The sequence below is a fragment of the Chenopodium quinoa genome, unplaced genomic scaffold (assembly GCF_001683475.1).
Source record: "Chenopodium quinoa cultivar QQ74 unplaced genomic scaffold, ASM168347v1, whole genome shotgun sequence".
Lineage (NCBI taxonomy): Eukaryota > Viridiplantae > Streptophyta > Magnoliopsida > Caryophyllales > Amaranthaceae > Chenopodium > Chenopodium quinoa.
The window spans coordinates 1840648-1862309 of NW_018743920.1; the positions used below are offsets into that span (position 1 = coordinate 1840648).

A 21662-nucleotide genomic window follows, 5' to 3' on the forward strand; every position below is an offset into this window, starting at 1 on the left:
AAAAAAAACAGAGAGTATTGGGTTGAGTTAAGATTGATGGACCAAGGAGCCCAAATTCGTGCGCAAACCCAATTCTAAATTTGGGTTGAAATAGGGCCCGTTTTGTTGAATCATTATGAATCTCATTCTTGTGGGCTAGAGTGCTAGACACATGTGTTAGGGCTAGTAAAGTCGCAATCCATGACTTGACCCAACTTGAAGTTACGAAGAAATCTGAGGCTGAGAACAACTTGAATTTAACCCTAATTTTATCCATTTATCGTATTTTGTAATAATACAAAGTTTTAATACAACCCAAAATTGATCCAATTGTGATCTAAATCCATGTTGACTCGAATTTTAAGTAACCTATAGGCTTTTTCCTGTACCACTTTTTCGCATAAGATAGATGTGATCATACTAATATATGATTACTAATAGTACGAGGGTTCATAAACATATTATTTACCAAATTTGTTTTAAGGTTATAGGCAGAATCTTATTTCTTTTTTTACTTTAGTTGCTTTTGCTTTTAATATAATGAATCACATGAAATGTAATCATATTATTCTCATATCCTACAGACAAAACATAGTTTATTATTAGCTAAAGGATTGCCAAGGAAGAAAAAAGATGAAAAATAAATATATTATTGAAGAGCATCATTTATAGAACCACATATTACTCCATCCAAAAACTTTAAAATTCAAGTAGTAACGAACGATACTATATGGTAAGTCAAAATTTGAGGAGGAAATATTTTTATGAGACCAAATAAAACTCTAATTTTTTTTGCACATGAAATTGATCATAGTTTACTAGTGCCACTCAACCCTAATATATATATATATATATATATATATATATATATATATATATATATATATATATATATATATATATATATATATATATATATAAATTATAAAATTTATCTCTATGTAAGTTTGTGTTCACCCCACAACTATATATATGGAGTATATAACTTGCCTACCTTCATTACTTTCCATATCCCCTTTTACTTATAATTTTATGCAATTTAAAGAAGAGTCTAAGATAGTAAACGAACAACTTAGGCTATGTTAAGTTCATCTATCTAATTTGTTTGATTAAAATTTTTATAATCTGATATGGCTTAAACTGATTTCAAGATTTGATAAATCTTGACTGTAGCTATATACATACTAATTCATAAGATGAAAATTATATGATCATTAAATCGTAATGATATACATTTTCCAACTATGAAATTTTTATAATATTTTTTATTATGAAATTAAAGATATTTATTAATAAATAAACATAAAATATATATATATATATATATATATATATATATATATATATATATATATATATATATATATATATATATATATATATATATATATATATATGATTTGATTTGGGCGTGTGATATGATTTGATTATGTATGAAATAAGCAAATATCAAATTGAATAAGTTAAATAGTGTTTTCATTAATAAGTATAACACCATTGCACAATATTGAACATTTATATCTAAAATTGTCATTTAATAAAATTATTAAAAAAATTGATATTTTGAAAAAATATATTGAAACAATTCTATCAAGATCCCCGCATGACTATATTTTTCTTAATTATTAAATAAAAAATCGCACACGATGGTCAAATGATATTATGTATTTAATTAAGTAAATAGTACGTGCTAGAGTCAATATAAAAAAAACCGGAGGAAGTAACAAACTCAATTCACTCTAGTTAAAGGGTATTATATATGTATTTAAATAAGCAGTGTTTAATCTTTATTTTTTTTTATTTTTTTTTGAAGAAAAATTTAATGTGTTTTAATTTGTCTATTTATATTGTGTATTGATATTGATTGTTTATAAGAAAATTAGTGTTTTTAATTTCCCTCCAAGTAAAATGTTTGAAGTTCATCTCCAATTCTATACCTTTAAAAGGTTCAAGACTTGAAGTGCAAGGCCAATTATTAAAAGGAAAGTTGGTTCAATGTTCCAGCATAGATTTCAGAGGAGAATTTGCTTCACCTTTTGTTTTAATTTCCAGGAACATTATTCTCGTCATTTTTAACTTTAACTCGTTTTTTCCTTGTTCTTGCCAACACTAAACAAGTCATAGTATGGAATATTGAGAGAATAAAGTAATTAATAGGCTTACGTGTATTGGGCCATGGTACTATTAACACTTTTTTTATAAGAAGATACTTGCATATCTTAAACACACAAAACATGCTCTTAATTATTGCGACATAGATTTAGGCTACAACACTCTCTATGGTACATGGAATTTGGATATTCATGTCAAATGTGAGTACCTACATATGTCAACATGAAATTTATGCAAATTAGATGTAGACACTTATTATGTAGACGCTTGATACCAAGGTATCGCACCTTTTCAACCAAAATTTAAGTTATGATATAGTTGAAACCCCAGAATTAAATTTTATATTCTACTACGGTTGTTTTAGGTAAAGAAAATAAAGAATCGAAAAACTTAAATTGCACTTGGCCACCCAGTACTTTGCAAAATAACATATATGTAAGGAGTAGTCTACTTGTTATTAAACCATTTAATTAGTATCAAATTTATCTTTAAGAGATCATCAAATTGTACCTCTAGGATTCATCTTTATCGATTGTTAATTTTGACCAATCACGCAAATTACCAACCTTGTGAAGGAAAGGATAATATTACTTGAAATTCAAGGTAAAATTACTTTTTTTTTTTGGGCATTATGTCATGTTGATGATGATCAGAATTTATCGTAAGTTAAAGTAATTTAAAGGGCCAAAGCAATTTACCTTTTGAAAATATGACTTTCAACCACATGTCCCTAAGTAAAGCTAAGAGATGTAAAATTGTTCACATTAGACATGCTAAATCTCATTAACAACATTTTAATAAAATTTCTTAGAGACATATTGGATGTTAAACCTATGATGAATAAATTCTTAAATTGTATTATGAATCCACTTATATATAAGGAAATTTTGTCAATTACTATCTAAAAAAGATCATCTTGTAAATTACTACCCGTAAAAATAAAAGTTGTTAATTACTACCTTAAAAGTGAAAATATGTTGTTATTTACTACTTATAAAAGTGATAAAATTGTACGATTATTACTTTCAGCCATTTTTCGGCGAATTAGTCTAATTATGACATCACTTATTACCTTAAATACAGTTTATGACATTGTAGCCCCATCTTTGTAATATATTAGTTACCTAATCGGAAAATGAAATTTATGACGTTACTTTTTTAGCCAAAAAAAAATGTAATTTATGTCAATTTAATCTATTTTAATCACTTACAATGGTTTTCCCTTACTAATTTTAATGTAAATTAGATTTAAGGTGATAAGTGACGTAATTGACGTTAGTATTGGGCTAATTCTCCAAAAAATGATTAGAGGTAGTAATCATACAAATGAATCAATTTCTAAGGTAGTAATTACCAACTTTATTTTTTAAGGGTAGTAATTGACAAAGCGTCCTTTTTAGTTTAGTAATTGACAAATTTTTCTATATACAATTTGAAGATAAAACTTTTAGTTTGTACGTACTACTAAATCATACAACTATACAAGTACCAAAGAAAGAAAATATATTTATGTACATGTTTATTTGTTCAGTATTGTTACACTCGCTATTGATGCCGGGTTAGGAGACTGGTTAAACCGAAAGATTAATTTGATGGTTGAAGTTCTATAATGACTACTATTAAGCCATTTAACACCAAATTACTTTATCACGGGTGTTTCGTGTTTGATTGAAGTGAAATGAAGAATCGAGTAACATGTAGTACTCTTGTTATTAAGCTATTTAGCACCAAATTAATTTTTAAAGAGATAATCAAATCTTAAAATAGAACTCATCTTTATCGTTGTTAAAATTGGCCAATCAAACAAATTACCAACCTTAAGAAGGAAAGGATACTTTAACTTGATATCAAAGGTACAAATACTTCCTTTTTTGGGCATTATGTCACGTTGATGACGACCAAAGCTTATTGTAACTTACAGTAAAATCGCAATTACTTCGTATTAAAAAATGGAGGAAGAAATTACTCAAAAACAAACTAAGAAGTAATCAACTCTGTTTTTAAGCAAAGATGTTCTAACTAAATGATGATAATAAACTTCTAAGGATGCTGTAAAGATGTTCAAGGGACCACCAAAGCTACATAACCTTATCTTATTACATGGCTTTAGGTTCTATGCAAGTAAGGAACTTGATTCTAAGATCTTTTAAGACTTTATATCACATTATCATATTATGTATTTTAACAAAAAAAATAAAATTATTACACATTTTTTTCACTATATAATGTTCAGTTCACTGAGCGCCAGTACAATAGTACACTTAGTAACATTCACTAAATTTTCAGTAGAAAGGTAGTTAAGAAAAAAAATGTCAAGTGCACCATCACATAGGCAGATGGCTAGGAGTGAACGTCGGATGTTTGCTGCATCTGACGACAGCACAATGCTGAAGCAGATCCAAGGAACACATGCTCCTGATGGCCGCGATGTAGATGTCAGGCCGATCCTAGAAATCATTGAGGATGTCTTTCAGCGTGCTGCCCCTAGCATTCCTGTATGTTTATTCCTTCAGTTGCTTTGGTCCATCTTTATTTTTTTTGTATATGTCTTCTGTTTTTAAATTGTGATCATTATATTGTTCATTATGCAGGGTGCACATATTGAATCTTTGGATGATAAGACTGGTGCAGCCGTTGTTGATGAAAATGGGATGCTTGAAGCATTGGCTTTTGTCATTCAGAAGGTCTCCTGTGAGGTACTAAAAGAGTCTGTTACTCGCGATTTAAATAATTTTGTTGCCCCTCTCGGCCTTGCCCATCAGGACCACACCTAGTCGTTTTAAATGAATGTTGTACTTGTGTGTCTAAAATATAGCATCTAAGGAAAAACAAATTTTAAACCTGCAGATTGATATAAAAGCTGCAGAATTCATTGCATAGATTGCCAATTATAAATCTAGTCAAAACAAAGGTCGCGGACATTAGAAAAGCATAATGGTTTCATAACATATGTCCTGTATATTGGCAGATAACATGCAAATGCGCGGGAGGAGGAGATGCACATGCGACAACAATGGCACTTCTCAGCTTGCTCTCAAGCTATTCATGGGATGCAAAGGTAGCCATAGCTCTCACGGCACTAGCAATAGCCTATGGAGAGTTTGGGTTGGTGGTTCAGCTCTTCTCCAGTCACCCTCTCGCCAAGTCTGTTGCTGTCCTTAAGCAGCTACCTGACGTAATGGAGCACTCTAACGCACTGAAATCCCGCTTTGAAGCCTTGAACAATCTCATTGGGGCGATGTTGGATGTAACAAAGAGGATTGTGGAGTTCAGGCAGCTGCCTCAACAATACATCTCAGCTGAGCAGCGGCCTTTATCTGTTGCTATGACACACATTCCAACTGCTGCTTACTGGACTATCAGGAGTGTCGTGGCCTGTGCCACGCAGATTTTTAGTCTTATTGGCATGAGCTACGAGTGAGTTACTCTTAATTCAAACAATCTAATCAGATCATTAGTTTATACTGAATATTCTTTTGGTATCTTACTATTTCCTTTGTTTTCTAGGTATGTTACATCAACGACGGAAGCATGGGAGTTATCAAGCTTGGCTCATAAGGAGAGGAACATTCATGACCACCTTATGCAACAACTTGCACTTTGCTATCAGCATATAGGTCAATCTTCTTCGTATTTCCGCCAAAATTAATTGTTGCATTGTCCTAATCCATCATTACTAATAATGTCATATATTTAGTGATAGATCCCTTATGTTTGTACCATTCCTCCACTATTCGTTTTACTAGACCTTTAAAAACCAGTACTATTTTAAGAATGTAACAAACTTTCTTTGCATAATATAATTGTATGTGAAATCTAGTATTTTGGATTGAGTAGAAAACTTTCTTTACAATAGTATTTCATGTATTTCCTTTTGTGATAATGCAAAAAACTGTAGGTCTGTCATGACTCCTCTGCATTGCCTTTAAAAATCTGTTTCTTTAAGTATTAGACAGATGTTTGATCTAGTAGGATTATGAATTGAATTCATCGAGTTGAATCTTCGTAGGCATTCTTAGAAAATGTGATATGCAGATGAGAAGAAACACATTGAGGCATACAACAATCTTGTACGCATCCTCGACTTACCACAGCTTGACAACACCAGGATTCTAAGGCATTTGATATACTTGAAGGATGATATGATGCCCCTTTATGAAAAGCCTACCAATTCAAGGGTTAACTCTTACACCACATACTTTTTTTTTTTATCCATTTAAGTTCATTTTCCACTAAAAAACATCGAATCCTAACGACTCAAGTGTAACAGGTTCATGTTGAAGCCCTCAGGAGAAAAACAGTCCTGTTACTCATTTCAGACTTTGATGTCACTGAAGAAGAGCTGATGATTCTAAACCAAATTTACAGAAAATCAAGGTCAAAGCCTGAGCTCCAGTATGAAATTGTGTGGATACCGATAATAGACAAGACAGTCCCTTGGAGTGATGCACTACAGCAAAGATTCGAGCAACTCGAGTCCATGATGTCATGGTATACTCTGCATCACCCAAAAATTATGGAGCCTGCTGCTATAAGGTATATTAGGGAGGTATGGAATTTTGAAAAAAAGATGATCCTTGTCACGCTAGACCCCCAAGGGAAAGTTGTATGCCAAAATGCTCTTCACATGTATTTGATTTGGGGAAATATAGCCTACCCTTTTACTACTATGAAAGAAGAAGCTCTTTGGAGAGATGAGTCTTGGACGCTTGAGCTTTTTGTAGATGACATCAAACCTGAAATCCTTGATTGGGTATATCCTCTTTCATATCGCTGTCAAATTTCACTGTTTTTTTTTAACAGTTTTCGGTTCTTTTACTTCTTCTGTATGATATTTCAGAGAAAAGACAGAGAATAGATCAATAGATTCATTGCATTGGCATAACCACAACGAGTTTTATGCTTAATAAATGTGTGCCTTGTTTTTTTCGTAGGCTCATGAAGGAAGGTATGTTTGTGTGTATGGAGGGGAAGACATGGAGTGGATAAAGCGGTTTACTCACACTGCCAAAGAAGTAGCAGCCGCGGCAGGAATCACTCTAGAGCTAGTATATGCCGGGAAAAGCAATGCAAAAGAGCGAATGAGAAAAATCGTGACAACCATAGACAGAGATGGACTTAGCCATTATTTGCCTGACTTGAACTCAATGTGGTACTTTTGGATTAGGCTCGAGTGCATGCTGTACTCGAAAATGCAACATGGAAAGGGTGTTGAGAGTGACCCAATTATGCAAGAAGTGATGACAGTGCTTAGCTTCGATGGAAGTGACCAAGGGTGGGCTACTATGTGGTTCGGATTAACTGATATGGCTAGATCCAAAGGGGACACGATACTAGATTGCCTCATGATGTTTGAAGATTGGAAGGAAAATGCATCAAGGATAGGTTTTTTACCTGCTTTAAAGGAGCATTTGCAGGCTCTTCATACTCCACACCACTGCAACCGGCTTATACTTCCTGGGGTTGGAGGCGGTATCCCTGAGAGGGTGGTGTGTGCCGAGTGTGGAAGACCTATGGAGAAGTACTTCATGTACCGCTGCTGCACTGATTAAAACATGTTAATCTTCTTTAACCCAAGCTTATTCAGTTCATTCGATTTTTTTTATATGATAAGTTTATGCAGTGTATAACAATTTTATGGTTAATGAGTGCCAAGATTCTGCTATGTTATAAGTAATTACTGAGTTTTAGGTCTTTGTAATAGTCTGCAACAGAGTGTGTGATCATGTAATGCAGTATTAAGATTAAGAATGTCTTTAAAAAAGATTATTAAATTCTAGTTACAAAGTTGTTCTTTTTTCTGATTTAAGTTTTTCAATACATAAATTCCCTACAAATCTTGTCCACACATTTTATTGACGATAAGACTTGAGCATATTAGACGACAAACTGATTACTCCGATCCCTTGGTCTATGTAACAAATTATACCCCTAAAATGTAAATTGAGACAGGACTCGGAGAGGATAAAAGTTCGTAACAACGATTTATTGCTCAATGATCTACATAATCCAATTTTCACAATATCATAATGATTACTAGCATTAAAATTAGTAATTAAGTACTCCTACCCTATAATTAGTTAAAGTTGCCAAAGACATTTTTGGCACAAATATTACTATTACTAGCATCAATTAATGAAAAAATAGAATGTGTTCTTATAAAAATAACCAAAACTAAAACAAGATTAATAATAAAAAAAAAATCATGCTATAAACAGTTGAAAATGTCACTATGTATCCTTGCCCAAAGGGCACGTTAGAGACCCAACCAACCCAAGTCGTCGCAAAATAATCAAAGTCTCGGTCAATAGTAGGCCCAATAACCTTAATATTCCACACGGCAATTGCCTTTATAAATTAATTCTTCTTGTAATACTCACTTCATCAACTAAACTTGAGAAAATAAACACCAAAATTTTCTACACTTTCAAGCTCCAATGGAGCTTACATTTACTAGTTTTCAGTTGTACTTCTGCCTGCTCTTTTCTCTCGTCTTCGCCGTTCATGCGAAGATATACCTCGACCCATCCGACTACAAAGCCTTTCAAGTCATCCAAAGAGACTTAGGCATAAGTGATTACCACCCTTCTTTTACTAGAACTCCTTGCAACTCTCCTGCTGTTTCTTGTGAGCGGAGAGTTGCGAGTTACAACTCTGTTTTGAAGATCACTCGTATTGTTTATGAGTCGGAGCAGCTTGACGGGTTCATTTCTCCGGTTATTGGTCAGCTCTCGGAGCTTAGAGAGCTGACTTTGTCAACTAATCATCTTGTTGACCAAATACCAGAAGAAATTGTTGACTGTTTGAAACTTGAGGTTCTTAACCTTAAAAATAACCATTTTACTGGCCGTGTGCCCTCTGAATTGTCGAAACTTGTCCGTCTTCGAGTGCTTGATCTTTCCATGAATAGGTTTGTTGGGGATTTGACCTTCTTGAGGTACTTCCCGAATTTAGAGAGCCTCTCACTTGCTAATAATCTATTCACTGGGAAGGTTCCAGCATCTTTGAAGTCGTTTAGGAACTTGCAATTCTTTGACATTTCTGGGAATGATTATATTCAAGGTCCATTACCTGTTCTAAAAGGGGTAGAATATATATCATCAGAAGTGTCAAGGAAGAGCTTAGTTCCAAGAAGATATATACTTGATGTAAATACAACTAGGGGCAACCACAGTCCAAAAGCAAGCTCTGGTCCTGCTCAAGCTCCTTCGCCATCTCCACCTAAAACTAAGCGCCACCACAAACGCAAGAAGCTCGCAGCGTGGCTACTTGGGTTTCTTGCTGGAGCGATAGTGGGGGGTATATGCGGGATGATATTTTCGGGACTTGTGAAGATGTGTTTAGTTATGTTACGTGGTGGAGGGAAGGGTGCCGGACCATCAATCTTCAGTCCACTTATTAAGAAAGCAGAGGACCTTGCTTTTTTGGAGAAAGAAGATGGTTTGGCAAACTTACAGTTGATAGGAAAAGGTGGATGTGGTGAAGTATACAAAGCAGAGTTGCCAGGGAGCAATGGCAAGATGATTGCAATAAAGAAGATACTCGAACCGCCTAAGGAGGCTGTGGAGCTCACTGAAGAAGATAGTAAGATGTTAAACAAGAAGATGCTTCAAGTTCGATCGGAGATTAAAACAGTTGGCAGAGTCAGGCACCGCAATTTGCTACCTCTCCTTGCTCATGTGCCACAATCCAACTGTCATTTGCTTTTGTACGAGTATATGAAAAATGGTAGTCTACAAGATATAATGGCACAACTTGCCAATGGAACCACAGAGTTAGATTGGTTATCTCGATATAGAATAGCACTCGGAGTGGCTTCTGGAATTGAACATCTCCATATGAACATTAATCCCCGTATCATTCACAGGGATCTCAAGCCAGCCAACATCCTCCTTGATGATGATATGGAGGCTCGAATTTCAGATTTTGGGCTTGCAAAGGAAATGCCAATCGAGAATACCCACATGTCAACTTCAAATGTTGCTGGAACAGTTGGGTATATAGCTCCAGAGTATCACCAAACTGTGAAGTTCACAGACAAATGTGATATATTCAGCCTTGGGGTGGTTCTTGGAGCTCTAGTGATGGGAAAGTTACCGGGGGATATTTTCTTTCAAGACACAGCTGAGTTAAGCTTGGTGTCATGGATAAGGAACGTCATGATTTCGGAGGATCCTAAAAGAGCAATTGATCCTACGCTAATGGGTAATGGGTATGAAGAGCAAATGCTTCAAGTGCTCAAAATTGCTTGCTTTTGCACTCTAGACGATCCTAAAAAAAGGCCTAACAGTAAGGAAGTTAGGTGTATGTTGGCTCAAATCAGTCACTTAAACTTAAGCTAAATATTTACCAAAATGGAAGCAAATGTAGACTATATAGTATGTAATTCGGCCACACGAAAGCATATCTAATGCATCAATTAAGTGTCTGATTTTAAAAATATGTTATTGAATCAAATATCATCAAAATGTTTTCTGATACTTTATGTGCTACCACTCAAAAAAAATGAGGAGCAATTGAACCTTTCTGTGACAAGCACGGCATAAATGTATGAATAATAGAAAATTTTGCACAGGAAAGCCAAAATACAGCTCAGTCATGCAAAGATACTCATATCAAGGTGCAGTAGTTTCAAATATAATCCTCTTTATTCACACTATTGATGATTATAACATGTATTGAAGATTCTAAGTTTGAATATTCTAACGTTTGATTTCACTTACTCCAAAATCACACATTGTTTTGACTAAACACAAACATCACAGTCCTTGCAGTGCCTCAAAAGTCCAGCAGTAATTGAGGGAGAATTCGTTCTAAATGAGTTCCTTCAATCTGACTAAGACCTTCTGCTTCAGCAATGGTGGCAGCCCTTTGAATGGCCTCTGAAATGAGGTTATAGTTTGAATAAAAATTTCCATATGTCAAGAATATCATTGGAAATGGTAGAACAAAAATAGCTAAAAGCAGACCTGTGATGAAGATCCGGAGAAGTTCACAACTCAGTTTCACAGCAGTTGCATTAGCTGAAGTTTACAAGTCAATAAAGCATTTATTACATGATTCTTTGCATCTATTAGTTCAAGCTAAATTAATGAAATAAGAGAATCAGCATCAAAAGTACCAAAACAAGAGTCTCCCCACCCCCTCTTTTCTCACCCCCGGCAAAACAAGAAGGGAAAAAAGACGAGATAAGTAGAGATTATAAATTGGGATTAACAACAGGCATCATGGATTTTACATGCACTCTTGACATTTATGGATTTAAATAAAAGTAGCAAATAAACCCAACACTGCTAAAGTTATCTTCATCACATTAATATGAAGAAAGCTCTAGCTTATATAATGTAGATATATTGCTGACATTATGTAATTGATAATTGATAACACTAAGAACAAATGACTTGCAAAATGATCGCTGGCAAAAGTTTCCTTTATGATCATTAGCTAAAAAGCCTGTCATGAAAATCATTTGACCATCAAGCATTAATGTGGTTGAGGCGCTATGTAGTTTGTGTGATTCAGAAAGCCACACCAACATAAGAAACAAACTGAGAGCCCTTATTTCAAACAAGGGAAGTCCACACCACAGATGAACCTAATTTCTACAACGATACTTTTTCTGAAGAGAGAAAACACAAAACTCTCTGGCTACTGGAGCTCTGGGTATCACGACAAAAACAGTATTCAAACATAGAAATCAACCTCCAAAGCAGAAGAAAAACAGGATTGCACTAGGCTCATAAGATTGGGCTCAATTTGTATTACTTGTATAGAAATATAGATGACAATCAGCCCCATATTACCAAACTAAGTATTGCAAGACAGTATGCAATCAGAAATAGTTTTAAACGTGTCACATTGAAATTCAAACAAGACCTTTGCAAGTATGCATACAAGATTAAACATTAATGAACATGACCGTGTAATTTTATGTACCAGATGTTGGCCGAATCTTTTTAGCTCCAGCTGTTACCTGCAGCAACCAAAATTAAAAGGCATCAGATCTACTTCTTCGGAGTAGTACAGAGTACATGTCAAATGGTAGAAAATCATAAAACTAACATTCGTCAAATTCATCATCATTGATCATATAATTTGAAATTACTGTAGATTAACAAAGCACACTTCAACTTTACAAACAAGCCAAGTAAGAGTTCAATCATATAACAGAAAAACGTATGAGATAGGAATCATAGGATCATGAACGAAGATTAACAAAGAGAACAAATATAAGTTGAAAAGGGTAAACATCTTGCAAGGATAAAAGCATTACAAATAATAGTAAGATTATGAAGGGTTTGCTTCAGCTAAATGAACCAAACAATGAGAATTATATCAGCAATACATATTATATAATCCCAGCTGATCGTGATTAAACAAACATGACAAACAATGAGTGCATATCCATATCCTAGTATCCTACACCCAAAAAGAAAAAAAGAAAAAAAAATGTTCTATATACAATGCAAGATATCGAAATCAATCTAAGGTTATCGACTTATCAGTAGGCTCGTTCCTTTCGAGTTTCAACCTTCACCAACACACTCTAACACAGCACCCGAGCCACTTATCTTAATAAAATTACCACTCCCCATTAGAACCTCCACAAAACCTATTTTCATATGTTATGTATAATGTTCATCATCATGAAAACACAACAATTTCAACAATGTAGCTTATATTAACAGTTAGACGCCGCCATTTACACCAAGTTTCATCAATTTCGATATCGAATTCACACCAACAAATGAACAAACATACATAAAACTCCATAATAGCATTGTTCAGAAAGCCAAAATGTCACCAAACTAAATTAAAATCCAAACATTTTTCTGTAACTAAAAATACTCAAAAATCAATTACATTTTGCTCAATTTGACGAATTTAATTAAAATTATAAACAATGATTAAAAAATGAAGCGTCGGAATTTACCTCATTGTCCAGATTATCAATGCCTTCATTCCTTTCTCTCTCTACAATCACAAAAATCAAATTAAATGCATAATTAATCACAAATTACGCGATTAAGACAGTGATTAACATTTAGGAGAGAGAAAGAGAGAAAACCAAGTGCTTTTTTGCGCCAGACGAGCTTGAAAATGGCGTGAACTAGGTCCTAATTACCGAAAATTCACCAAATTAAAAAATAATTAAACAGCAATTAAAATTCATAATTAAAGGAATTAAAATAATGTAAATAGGAAGAAGAAAAATTTACAGGATCAAAATTATCCTCCATTTTTAGAGAGAAAATTCAGGTGTTTTAATGGAATCCAAGTTAACTGGAAATGGCGCTTTTTGTTTTTATCTCTCTATTTATTTGCGATTTTTTTTGTATTTTTTTGTTTTGTTTATTTAAAAATAAATTTTTTTTGGCAAAACTAATAGAAAGGCCCCTATAGCTCAGTGGTAGAGCGTCAGTCTTGTAAACTGAAGGTCTGAGTTCGATCCTGCATGGGGGCATTTTTATTTTAAATTATTTAACTCATGATTTTTGGATTTGAAACTTGAAAAATTCCAATAGTAAGATATTTGAATATTCCAATAGTATGACATCAATACATCATGTTACAAATAGGTATTCTTTTTATGAAAAGGACATTAACGATTATGTTGTCATAGTATAAAAGTATTATATACCATCATGAATGGAAGATTGACTTACTTGTGTGCGAATTATTAAATTCCAAAAAAATATGCTAGAGGTTTTAAGTAGAGTAAAAATAGTCGAAAGTTGAAATTACTTGATAAGAATATTTCAAATTTGTATGACCTATATTGAATTAATTAATAATTTACTAAATACTCTACTTCGTATATGAAAAGAATTTAAAAAAAAAAAAAAGAATTTCCTATATTCTCGCTGGGTACATCAAATTTTATAATTACTTATGTGTCCTTTCAAATTCTTCTTAAGTTTGAAGAATTCTAATATTCTATCAATCCTTGACTTTCAACTTTATTTTGACTTGATATACTTCCTCCGTTAATTTTTATTTGCAACTTTTGCCATTTTAGTCCGCTAAAAATTATTTGCAACTTTCTAATTTATTTCCATTTTTGGTAAACAAAAACCCTGAAAATTACTATTTTACCCTTACTTAAATTTTTTGATTTTTTTAATTCTACCCCTTATTAACCCTAATCCCACATTATATACAAAACATCTAAATTAATCTAATCTAATTACTCCCTCCATTTATTTCCCCCAATCCAATCCCATCAGGCACATTCCCAACCACCAACATTTAATTGAAAAAATCGTGGGATTATTTCTGGCTTCTCGAGTCTTCTTAAGAACCCTAGATCCGGTTCTTCGACTTTCACTCTCCTTCGCCTCTGTAATTTTCTCCATTGTTCCTCCTGAAATCTGAGTTTTCGTCCTCTCAACTTCCAAAAAAAAGAGTCCCCCACCACCATGGTTACCTATCTCCACTTCGCGACGCTTATATTGCCACCGATGACTGAGGCGAGGAAAACTTGATAAAAACCCTGATGACAGGTATCGCCGAAGGATCTCCTTTTCCTCGTGACTTTTACGCGTGTGAGGAGGCCCTGAATTACTGTTCTTCGACCACATACAAGGTCTTGGGCCAAGTTCTTGAAAGCGTAGACGAGGATGAGCGTCGCAACACCGGTGAGGGTCAAGGAGATTCACGGGGGAAACAAGCGCTAGACTGTACTGGTGTTTCTGTAGATCCAGTGTGCGACAGTGCTGAAGGGAGTGTTATGCCCAAAACTAAGCCCAGATCTAACAATCCAAGGTCACCCCCCAAGATTCGGGCTAAAAGGAAGGCGGCCCTGGTGGCTTTGAGTCGTATTCGGGGGTTGCCTGACAAGGAGGTCATTCTCCTGACTTCTGATGACGAGGCTGACCAAGGTGACGACGGTGAAGTGGTTGGCCCTCCTCTGAAGAAGCACTCTGCGAGGCGGATGAACCGTAGGGTTCAACCCTCCAAGTGACCCATGCGTAACGCTTTCTAACCCTTCCTGTGTTGATTTTTTAAAAAAAAGAGTCCCTATTTTTTGATTTTTTTGATATACTGTTGATTAGCTTTGTTATTTGGTTGGTGTTGTGGGATTCTGTGACTAGATTTGGATGCATGTTGGCTTAGTTAGTTTTGTATGCGTAGATCTGGATTGATGTTGGATGGTTGCCTGTTTTTGATTGCCTGCTCTTTTGTCATGTTTGCTGTTCCGGAATTTGTTGGCTAGATAGGTTGTTTGTTATTGGCTGGTCAGTTGGATGCTTGGCTATGTCTGCTGTTTTGGACTATGTTGCATGTATGCATGTGTTGGAGTATATTTTAGCAACTGTTGGATTGTTGGAATATGGCATATGGTGTTTGATTGATGAATGATGAGGCTAATGTGTCTGTACACTTTTTAAAGGTGCCTTGGTCATACCTTGAAGTGTTCTCAATGATCAATTAAGTAGAGAACACATGACAGTCCCTTATGTGGTAGCATGACTTGTATTCAGTCCCCTAAGTGTCTGTGTTGTGTACTCTGTCCAAATCCAAATGAGGAAGGGACTCTATTGACCTTCCCAACCCATAAGTGTTTTGCTCCAATGATGTGCTTTATGCTGTTATTGTTGAGGTAACCTTGTGGTTGGTAGTTTATTGAAACATGGAAAAAAAAAAAACTTCTGATGGATTGAGTGCCCACTTAACATCAGACTCTTAACCATTTCTATTCCATTGAACATGTGGTTACAAAAGTACTCTACATTAGACTGCCTAACATGATTCATCACTGTAATCAACAAAATACACCTAACCACCTAATACCCGAATAAAAAAACAGAACATAAAACAAAATTACCATACCAACTGTAAGTGGTTATGTGTGGCAGTCCATGTGTCTCTACTTTGATGTGATGAGTCCCTCAGTCTGCATCTACCTCAAATTCTTCTGTTCCTTGTTCAATCCCCTCATTTACTGGCCTAAACATAGTGTATAGGTACTCCACTGCCTCTAAAACAAGTTCCTTCTGCACTGGTACATGATTTGGCAACTCTCCAAGGTTTTCGAGTTTTTTCTTGTTCATGTGGGGTAATTTGTACTTATTCCCACCTTGTACCTTAAGGATCTCAATCATGCACTTTTGCAAAGACAGCCAAATGTACTTGTTGACTTGAGGATTGAATGCCTCATAAGATTCTTGCACTTTTGTAACTAACTCATCTAGGTTGTTAGGAAAAGACTGATATTGCAATGATTGAATTGACCTAAACAACCCTTAGTCAAGCACATTCAAATCTGGTGATTGTGGTGGTTGGAAAACAAATTGAATGTTAAATCCATGAGCTGTTGTTGCTGCTATAAACTCTGCATCAGTAGGAACTTGGTGTGGCCTTGCATTGTCCCATTGGATTACAATATTTTTTGGCTGACTATCAGGCCACTTTGAAATAATTGCTGGAATGACATTGGCCACCAACATGTCTCTGATGACCTCTCTATTTACATTTTGTATTGCTTTTGTTTCCCATGTTCCTGCTACTTTGTTTTTACTTGACTTCTTGGCTAGTTGTTTGACTGTGAATGGGAAAATTCCATATTTCCCATCATGAAGTAGTCCCCCATCTGTGTCATACAATGGCTTCCCAATTAAGCCCATAAACATTACTTTGAGCTTGAATCTTGTGGACTGTATAGGCCTATAAGGATCTTCCTCACTAGGTAGGAGGTAAAACCTCCTCTTGTCAGGGTTCAGATAGAACCATTTCTCATCCATGTGTATCACATTGTTCATTTCAACAAATGTTGGTTCCCCATTACTTGTAACTGGATTTATGTGTGACAAAATCCATTTCATTCTTGCTACCTTGTGGTCTGATGTCAGTGCTGGCTTGTTGGTACTTGTGTGTGTTCTTAACCTTCCCTTTTTCTTCAAATTGTGAAGTGTCACATGGGAGATCTTTAATGCTGCTGCATAGCTCCTTTCTGTCTACTTTAAATGTAAAGGCACTGATTGTAGGAATTCATCAGAAAATTCCTTTGGCTTTCTGCCTACTCTGCCAATTTTTTTGCTCCTTGACATCAATCAAACTGCCCTGTGCCATTTGTTTCTTTATGTCTGCAAAAATTCTTGTGATGCTTGATTTGTGCACATTGTAATTAACTGCCAAATGCTTTAAGTGACCTCTTGGTAAGTTCCTTTGCTGCATGTTGACCAACATTGAATTCACAATTTCTCTTCTTTGTTTCATGGTGAGCTGCTTTCTTTGTCTCTGTTGAGTCCCCTGGTGAATGGCTTGTTCCATTTCCTGGAAACCAGCCTCAGCTTGTGTGTGTTCAGTGTTTTGCTGGCCTTGGTCTTCTCCTTCTGTGTCTTGCATCATATCATCTTCAGAGTTGTAGTAATCCATGCCTAGATCTTGCATAATTTCTGCGTATTCGTAGTACAATTCTGCCTCTTCTTCTTCTGTCAAAATTTGATCCACATCAAAGTATGTCGCTTCAAATGAGTCTGCCATGGTTATCTGACCTTGCTTGTTTCCTTAGCTTCAGCTGATTGATGTAATGGTGGCTGCTGTGTTTTTGGGAACAAGATGAAGGAAGAAGGAGCTGCAGCTGCCTATGAAGGTGTTTGGGTCTTAGTTGGGTAGTATTAACTTAATTGTAGGAAATTTTTTGGTATATAATGGGCTAACGTCGTGTAATTTGTAAGGTAGATTATCTTTTGGAGGAACAATATTTATGTTTTGGGTGAACAAGAAACCATTAAATGCTGTTTGAATGGAGAGGCTGTATTTAATTGCCTCTGTAATATGAAATGCAGTGCTTATATAAGTCTGCAAAATTTAAACAGTACACTGTTTTGTAGTTTAAAATTTTGGAAAATTTTGGTGGGAAATGAAATTTCTCCAAATTTCAGCCTAAACCAAAATTTCGCTGAAATTTTGGGGGGAAATACAGTCCCTCCAAAAGTTGTACAGGTTTTCCCACTACTTTTCTTAGTGGTGGGCCAAACCTTTCTCTCTCCAAACACTTTAATCACATTCAATTAACCCCACTAATATTTGCCTCTTAACTTTTGCCTCGTGAACCGCAATTTGCCCCAAAGTTGCAAATAAAAATTAACGGAGGGAGTATATTTTATACTTAACAATTGAATCTTATCAAAGGTGAGGAAATCTTTTTAACATAGATATAACATTTGTGGTACTTCCACATTATATTCCATTATTCATATCTCTATCAATTACTAATTAAAACTAGCTATCTACAACTATTAAAATAAAATGGCATCGAATGTAACACAATGTAGGCCTAAGAGGTTATGTGGAAGTACTTGATACATGCTACTATGTCTAATTTTCTTACCAAATTACATTGCTCCTAGTTTCGATTTGGTAACCATCAACATAAGATACCCTAGTTAGCACTTGGCAATAAGCAATACGCTTGGTATTTTGACCCGATCTTAATGCCTATTAACCCATTAAATTAGGTTACTTTGTCCAATATTCGGTTTCACTATCAATCAAGGAGTACAACTACACAAGGAATCAATCAGGACTGTCATCTCAAGTCCAACTCCTAGTTTTGATTTGTTAACTATTGACATAAGATATCCTTGTTAGCACTTGGAAATACACAATAAGCTTGGTATTTTAGCCCGATTCCAATGACTATTAACCCATTTGGTCAATGACAGATCCAGGGGTTGGCCAGCCCAGGCCATGACCCGCCCCATGATCCAGAAAACTATATAACAATTTAAATTGCTAAAAAATGAATGCGAAGCACCTTGGCTAAGTTGTTTCCATTCGGCAAAGTCCAAACACTGATGGTTCAGAGATCGAATCCAGCAGGCCACAAGTTCTATTTCCTTTTTTATTTTTATTTTTTTTTAATTATGCTTTTTGATTTATAATTATCTGGTTCTTATAATCTTTTCTTTTTATTCTTGGCGTAGTAATTTAAAATTAAGATAATTTATAAATAAACTTTAGAGAATTAGGTATGGCCCGGTCTATATTTAATTCCTACATCCGTCATTACATTAGGTTATCCTGTCCAAAATTCAGTTTCACGGTCGATCAAGAAGTACAACTGCACAAGGATTCAAGGACTACCATCTCTTAAGTATTGGTTTGGTAAATCGTCAAGTCCAATATATGTCATTCGTGGACCTAGTTGTGTATAAGGCCCAGCATTCCAGACTTTTGGGTTGGTATAGCTTATTTAAATGTATCATTTACTGATAGAAAAAGTTTTGGTATAATTTGTTGTGTTCTTCAGTCCAACTTTATTCAAGCCCAGTACAGAAAAAACAATACGAAAAAAAAAGTGTTTTATTATGTAGTTTCCCATAAAATAAGTTTTGAGCATGTAACACATGCGTATAGATTTACTAACAATAACGAGCATATGAAAAGTTAATCAGGCTTTTTTTTCAGTTAACTTTGTAATTAGGGTTTACCATACGCCGTGGAGGATTCAGTTTCTGAGATGGTGAGTCACTAACAATTATTGATCAATTGTGAAAGTATAATTTTATTTTATTTTTTTTCCATATCTTGTTCATAATTAATTTCAATCCAAAAATTATATATAAAAAAAAAAAATTATATTTCACCAAATTGATTTCAATCCAAAAATAGGACACAAAAATTCATACTACAACCAAATAGTACTTAAGAATTCAATCTTACAAGTCGAAAGTACTACAAATAACATGTTATAAACAAATGGTACTGTAAAAACTATTATATTGAATTAACTTTATGATTTTTTTTTTCTTTTTTTTAGTTAATTGATAAGCTTTATGGGAAAATATTAAAATTGGTTGCACAAATATAGGATATAAATAGGAAAACAAAAATTATTAAAAAATTATACAAAAAAATGTGAGATAACTTAAGAGACCGATTATTATATATAACTGGTCTCTTTAATGAAAAAAGAAAGCAGCGCAAAAAAGTGGGAAATGCAATAGCAGCATCAAAGAGACCTGTTATATAAATAACCGGTCTCTTTAATATTTTAAAAAAACACACTTACACGGCGCAAAGCGGTTGTAGCAATAGCAGCATCAAAGAGCCGCCTATCTATAATAAGCGGTTTCTTTGATATTTTTTATAAAAAAAAAAAATAATTTTTTTTTTTTTACTAGTGAGTCACATGCACCACTATGCTCATGAATAGATCCGCCCTGACCATACGAAGTACTACATTATAAATTGTGCAGATACTCCCTTTGTATTTTAATACTTGCTCCATTTCTCCGGACATGGAGTATTAGGAAGAATTGTAGAAAATATTATTTTATGACGGAACTGGGGTTGGTTGAAAATAAAAAAAAAATTTGTGAAAAAGCAAAAATGGGTATAGTGGGGAGGAGAGAGAATATAAAAAATACAGTATTAAAGTACAATATGAAGGGACGGATCAATAGTGATAATGAAAAAATTTCATTAAATAAAATAAAATTCAGAAAATGATGACAATCATTTACAGTTTTGGAGGGAAAATTTTTAATGACAATATGACATGTGTCTAATTTTAGAATAGGATGATGTCAGCGGTTGTTATTTTAATATTAGCTATAGATTGTTAAGAGTTTTCAAATAGAAAATGAACTAATAAAATACGGCCGCAAAAGAAAAGTGAAATAAATAATACAATGCAATAAATCTTGTGTAAGGCGGGTGTACATTAATTTTTATTATAAAACGGTCAGTTTGAGGGTAACTCTAACTATTTTTTTGGTAACTTTAACTACTTAAAGGGTAACTTTTAATTTTTCGTTGGTTTGAATTAATTTTAATGTGTAATTTCTTATAGATTCATGTCTACATAATATAAAGGTTAATATGATTAATCTAATACATTATAAGTTTTTTATAAGATAAAATTTATTATTAGAAAAATAATAAATTTTGTAGTATAAAGAGTAACTTTAATTACTTTTATGATAATTTTAACCCGTCTTACAATAAATTAACGTACACCCGCCTTTTTGGAGAATTTGTGTACAATACGGAGGGAGCTGAGTATCAAATGAGACAAGTATTTGAAAACAAAAGGAGTATTTGTATTTGATTTGGTAAATATGAAAAGATCCTAGGCATATACTGATGATGATCTTTGGCTAATTGGCTAGGATATATTTGGTGAACAAATTATAAAAACAAAATATCATTGATATGAGTGATGCAATGAGCATGAAAAAAAGTGCAATTAGTTATAATGTCTAAGCGAAGCAGTACTAGGGGAAGAATAATTTGATTTGGTTGATCCGATATTATACAAGAAACTAACATATAATATGTAAGTTTAACTAATTTTTCTTTTTATAGAAAGTTTAGCTAATAAAATAATAGTAATAATTAATTATGAACTAAGACGTAAGCAATTACGCTAATATGATATAATTGCAAATTTGTTTAGTGGAGTTATAGTTGAAGTTGATACTGTATTGATGCTTAATTCCTTTAATTAAGCTAATTAATATAATTAATTAAGATAATTAGTGTAAGCCACATGCTCCCACAAAAATGGAGTTTAACAAAGTGATTTTAGTAAGCATTCCCCCAAAATAATGTCGTTATTA

General features: G+C 34.0%; 4 protein-coding genes and 1 non-coding gene across 5 annotated transcripts; 3 read left to right on the plus strand and 2 right to left on the minus strand.

Annotated features, from left to right (window-relative positions):
- Positions 1 to 4400: 4400 nt before the first annotated feature.
- LOC110687860 (protein SIEVE ELEMENT OCCLUSION B-like) lies at positions 4401 to 7915 on the plus strand. The gene is made up of 7 exons (XM_021864503.1): positions 4401 to 4586; positions 4683 to 4787; positions 5060 to 5508; positions 5599 to 5708; positions 6127 to 6269; positions 6362 to 6844; positions 7026 to 7915. Exons 1-7 carry the CDS (start codon positions 4401 to 4403, stop codon positions 7641 to 7643), a joined length of 2094 nt encoding a protein of 697 aa, XP_021720195.1. The 3' UTR covers positions 7644 to 7915.
- A 545-nt stretch (positions 7916 to 8460) lies between these two features.
- Positions 8461 to 10571, plus strand: LOC110687861 (leucine-rich repeat receptor-like serine/threonine/tyrosine-protein kinase SOBIR1). The gene has a single exon (XM_021864505.1). The coding sequence runs from the start codon at positions 8529 to 8531 to the stop codon at positions 10431 to 10433; it is 1905 nt and encodes a 634-aa protein (XP_021720197.1). The 5' UTR covers positions 8461 to 8528; the 3' UTR covers positions 10434 to 10571.
- Positions 10572 to 10686: 115 nt separating this feature from the next.
- LOC110687862 (protein MHF2 homolog) lies at positions 10687 to 13607 on the minus strand. Its single transcript, XM_021864506.1, has 6 exons — positions 13311 to 13607; positions 13160 to 13208; positions 13025 to 13065; positions 12028 to 12064; positions 11061 to 11114; positions 10687 to 10973 (listed from the first exon to the last, which is right to left on the minus strand). The coding sequence occupies exons 1-6, from the start codon at positions 13329 to 13331 to the stop codon at positions 10870 to 10872; spliced, it is 306 nt and encodes a 101-aa protein (XP_021720198.1). The 5' UTR covers positions 13332 to 13607; the 3' UTR covers positions 10687 to 10869.
- On the plus strand, positions 13485 to 13555 carry TRNAT-UGU. Its single transcript has one exon. It is a non-coding gene; the product is annotated as a tRNA-Thr (tRNA).
- Positions 13608 to 15983: 2376 nt separating the features above from the next.
- On the minus strand, positions 15984 to 17577 carry LOC110687688. Its single transcript, XM_021864313.1, has 3 exons — positions 17140 to 17577; positions 16383 to 17048; positions 15984 to 16301 (listed from the first exon to the last, which is right to left on the minus strand). The coding sequence occupies exons 1-3, from the start codon at positions 17575 to 17577 to the stop codon at positions 15984 to 15986; spliced, it is 1422 nt and encodes a 473-aa protein (XP_021720005.1).
- Between the last annotated feature and the right edge of the window lie 4085 nt (positions 17578 to 21662).

Bases quoted from the DNA above. Each gene is read 5' to 3' on its own strand.
- LOC110687861 (XM_021864505.1), top strand. From the start codon at position 8,529: ATGGAGCTTACATTTACTAGTTTTCAGTTGTACTTCTGCCTGCTCTTT.
- LOC110687860 (XM_021864503.1), top strand. From the start codon at position 4,401: ATGTCAAGTGCACCATCACATAGGCAGATGGCTAGGAGTGAACGTCGG. The intron at 4,788-5,059 runs GTACTAAAAGAG...GTATATTGGCAG, and splicing joins TTCAGAAGGTCTCCTGTGAG to ATAACATGCAAATGCGCGGG. The intron at 6,270-6,361 runs GTTAACTCTTAC...CAAGTGTAACAG, and splicing joins AAAAGCCTACCAATTCAAGG to GTTCATGTTGAAGCCCTCAG.
- LOC110687862 (XM_021864506.1), bottom strand. From the start codon at position 13,331: ATGGAGGATAATTTTGATCCT. The intron at 13,066-13,159 runs GTTTTCTCTCTT...TTGTGATTGTAG, and splicing joins CTGGCGCAAAAAAGCACTTG to AGAGAGAAAGGAATGAAGGC. The intron at 10,974-11,060 runs GTCTGCTTTTAG...ACCTCATTTCAG, and splicing joins TCTCCGGATCTTCATCACAG to AGGCCATTCAAAGGGCTGCC.
- LOC110687688 (XM_021864313.1), bottom strand. From the start codon at position 17,577: ATGGCAGACTCATTTGAAGCGACATACTTTGATGTGGATCAAATTTTG. The intron at 17,049-17,139 runs GTCAAGGAGCAA...CATTTAAAGTAG, and splicing joins CACAGGGCAGTTTGATTGAT to ACAGAAAGGAGCTATGCAGC. The intron at 16,302-16,382 runs GTTTTCCAACCA...TTGCAATATCAG, and splicing joins ATGGATTTAACATTCAATTT to TCTTTTCCTAACAACCTAGA.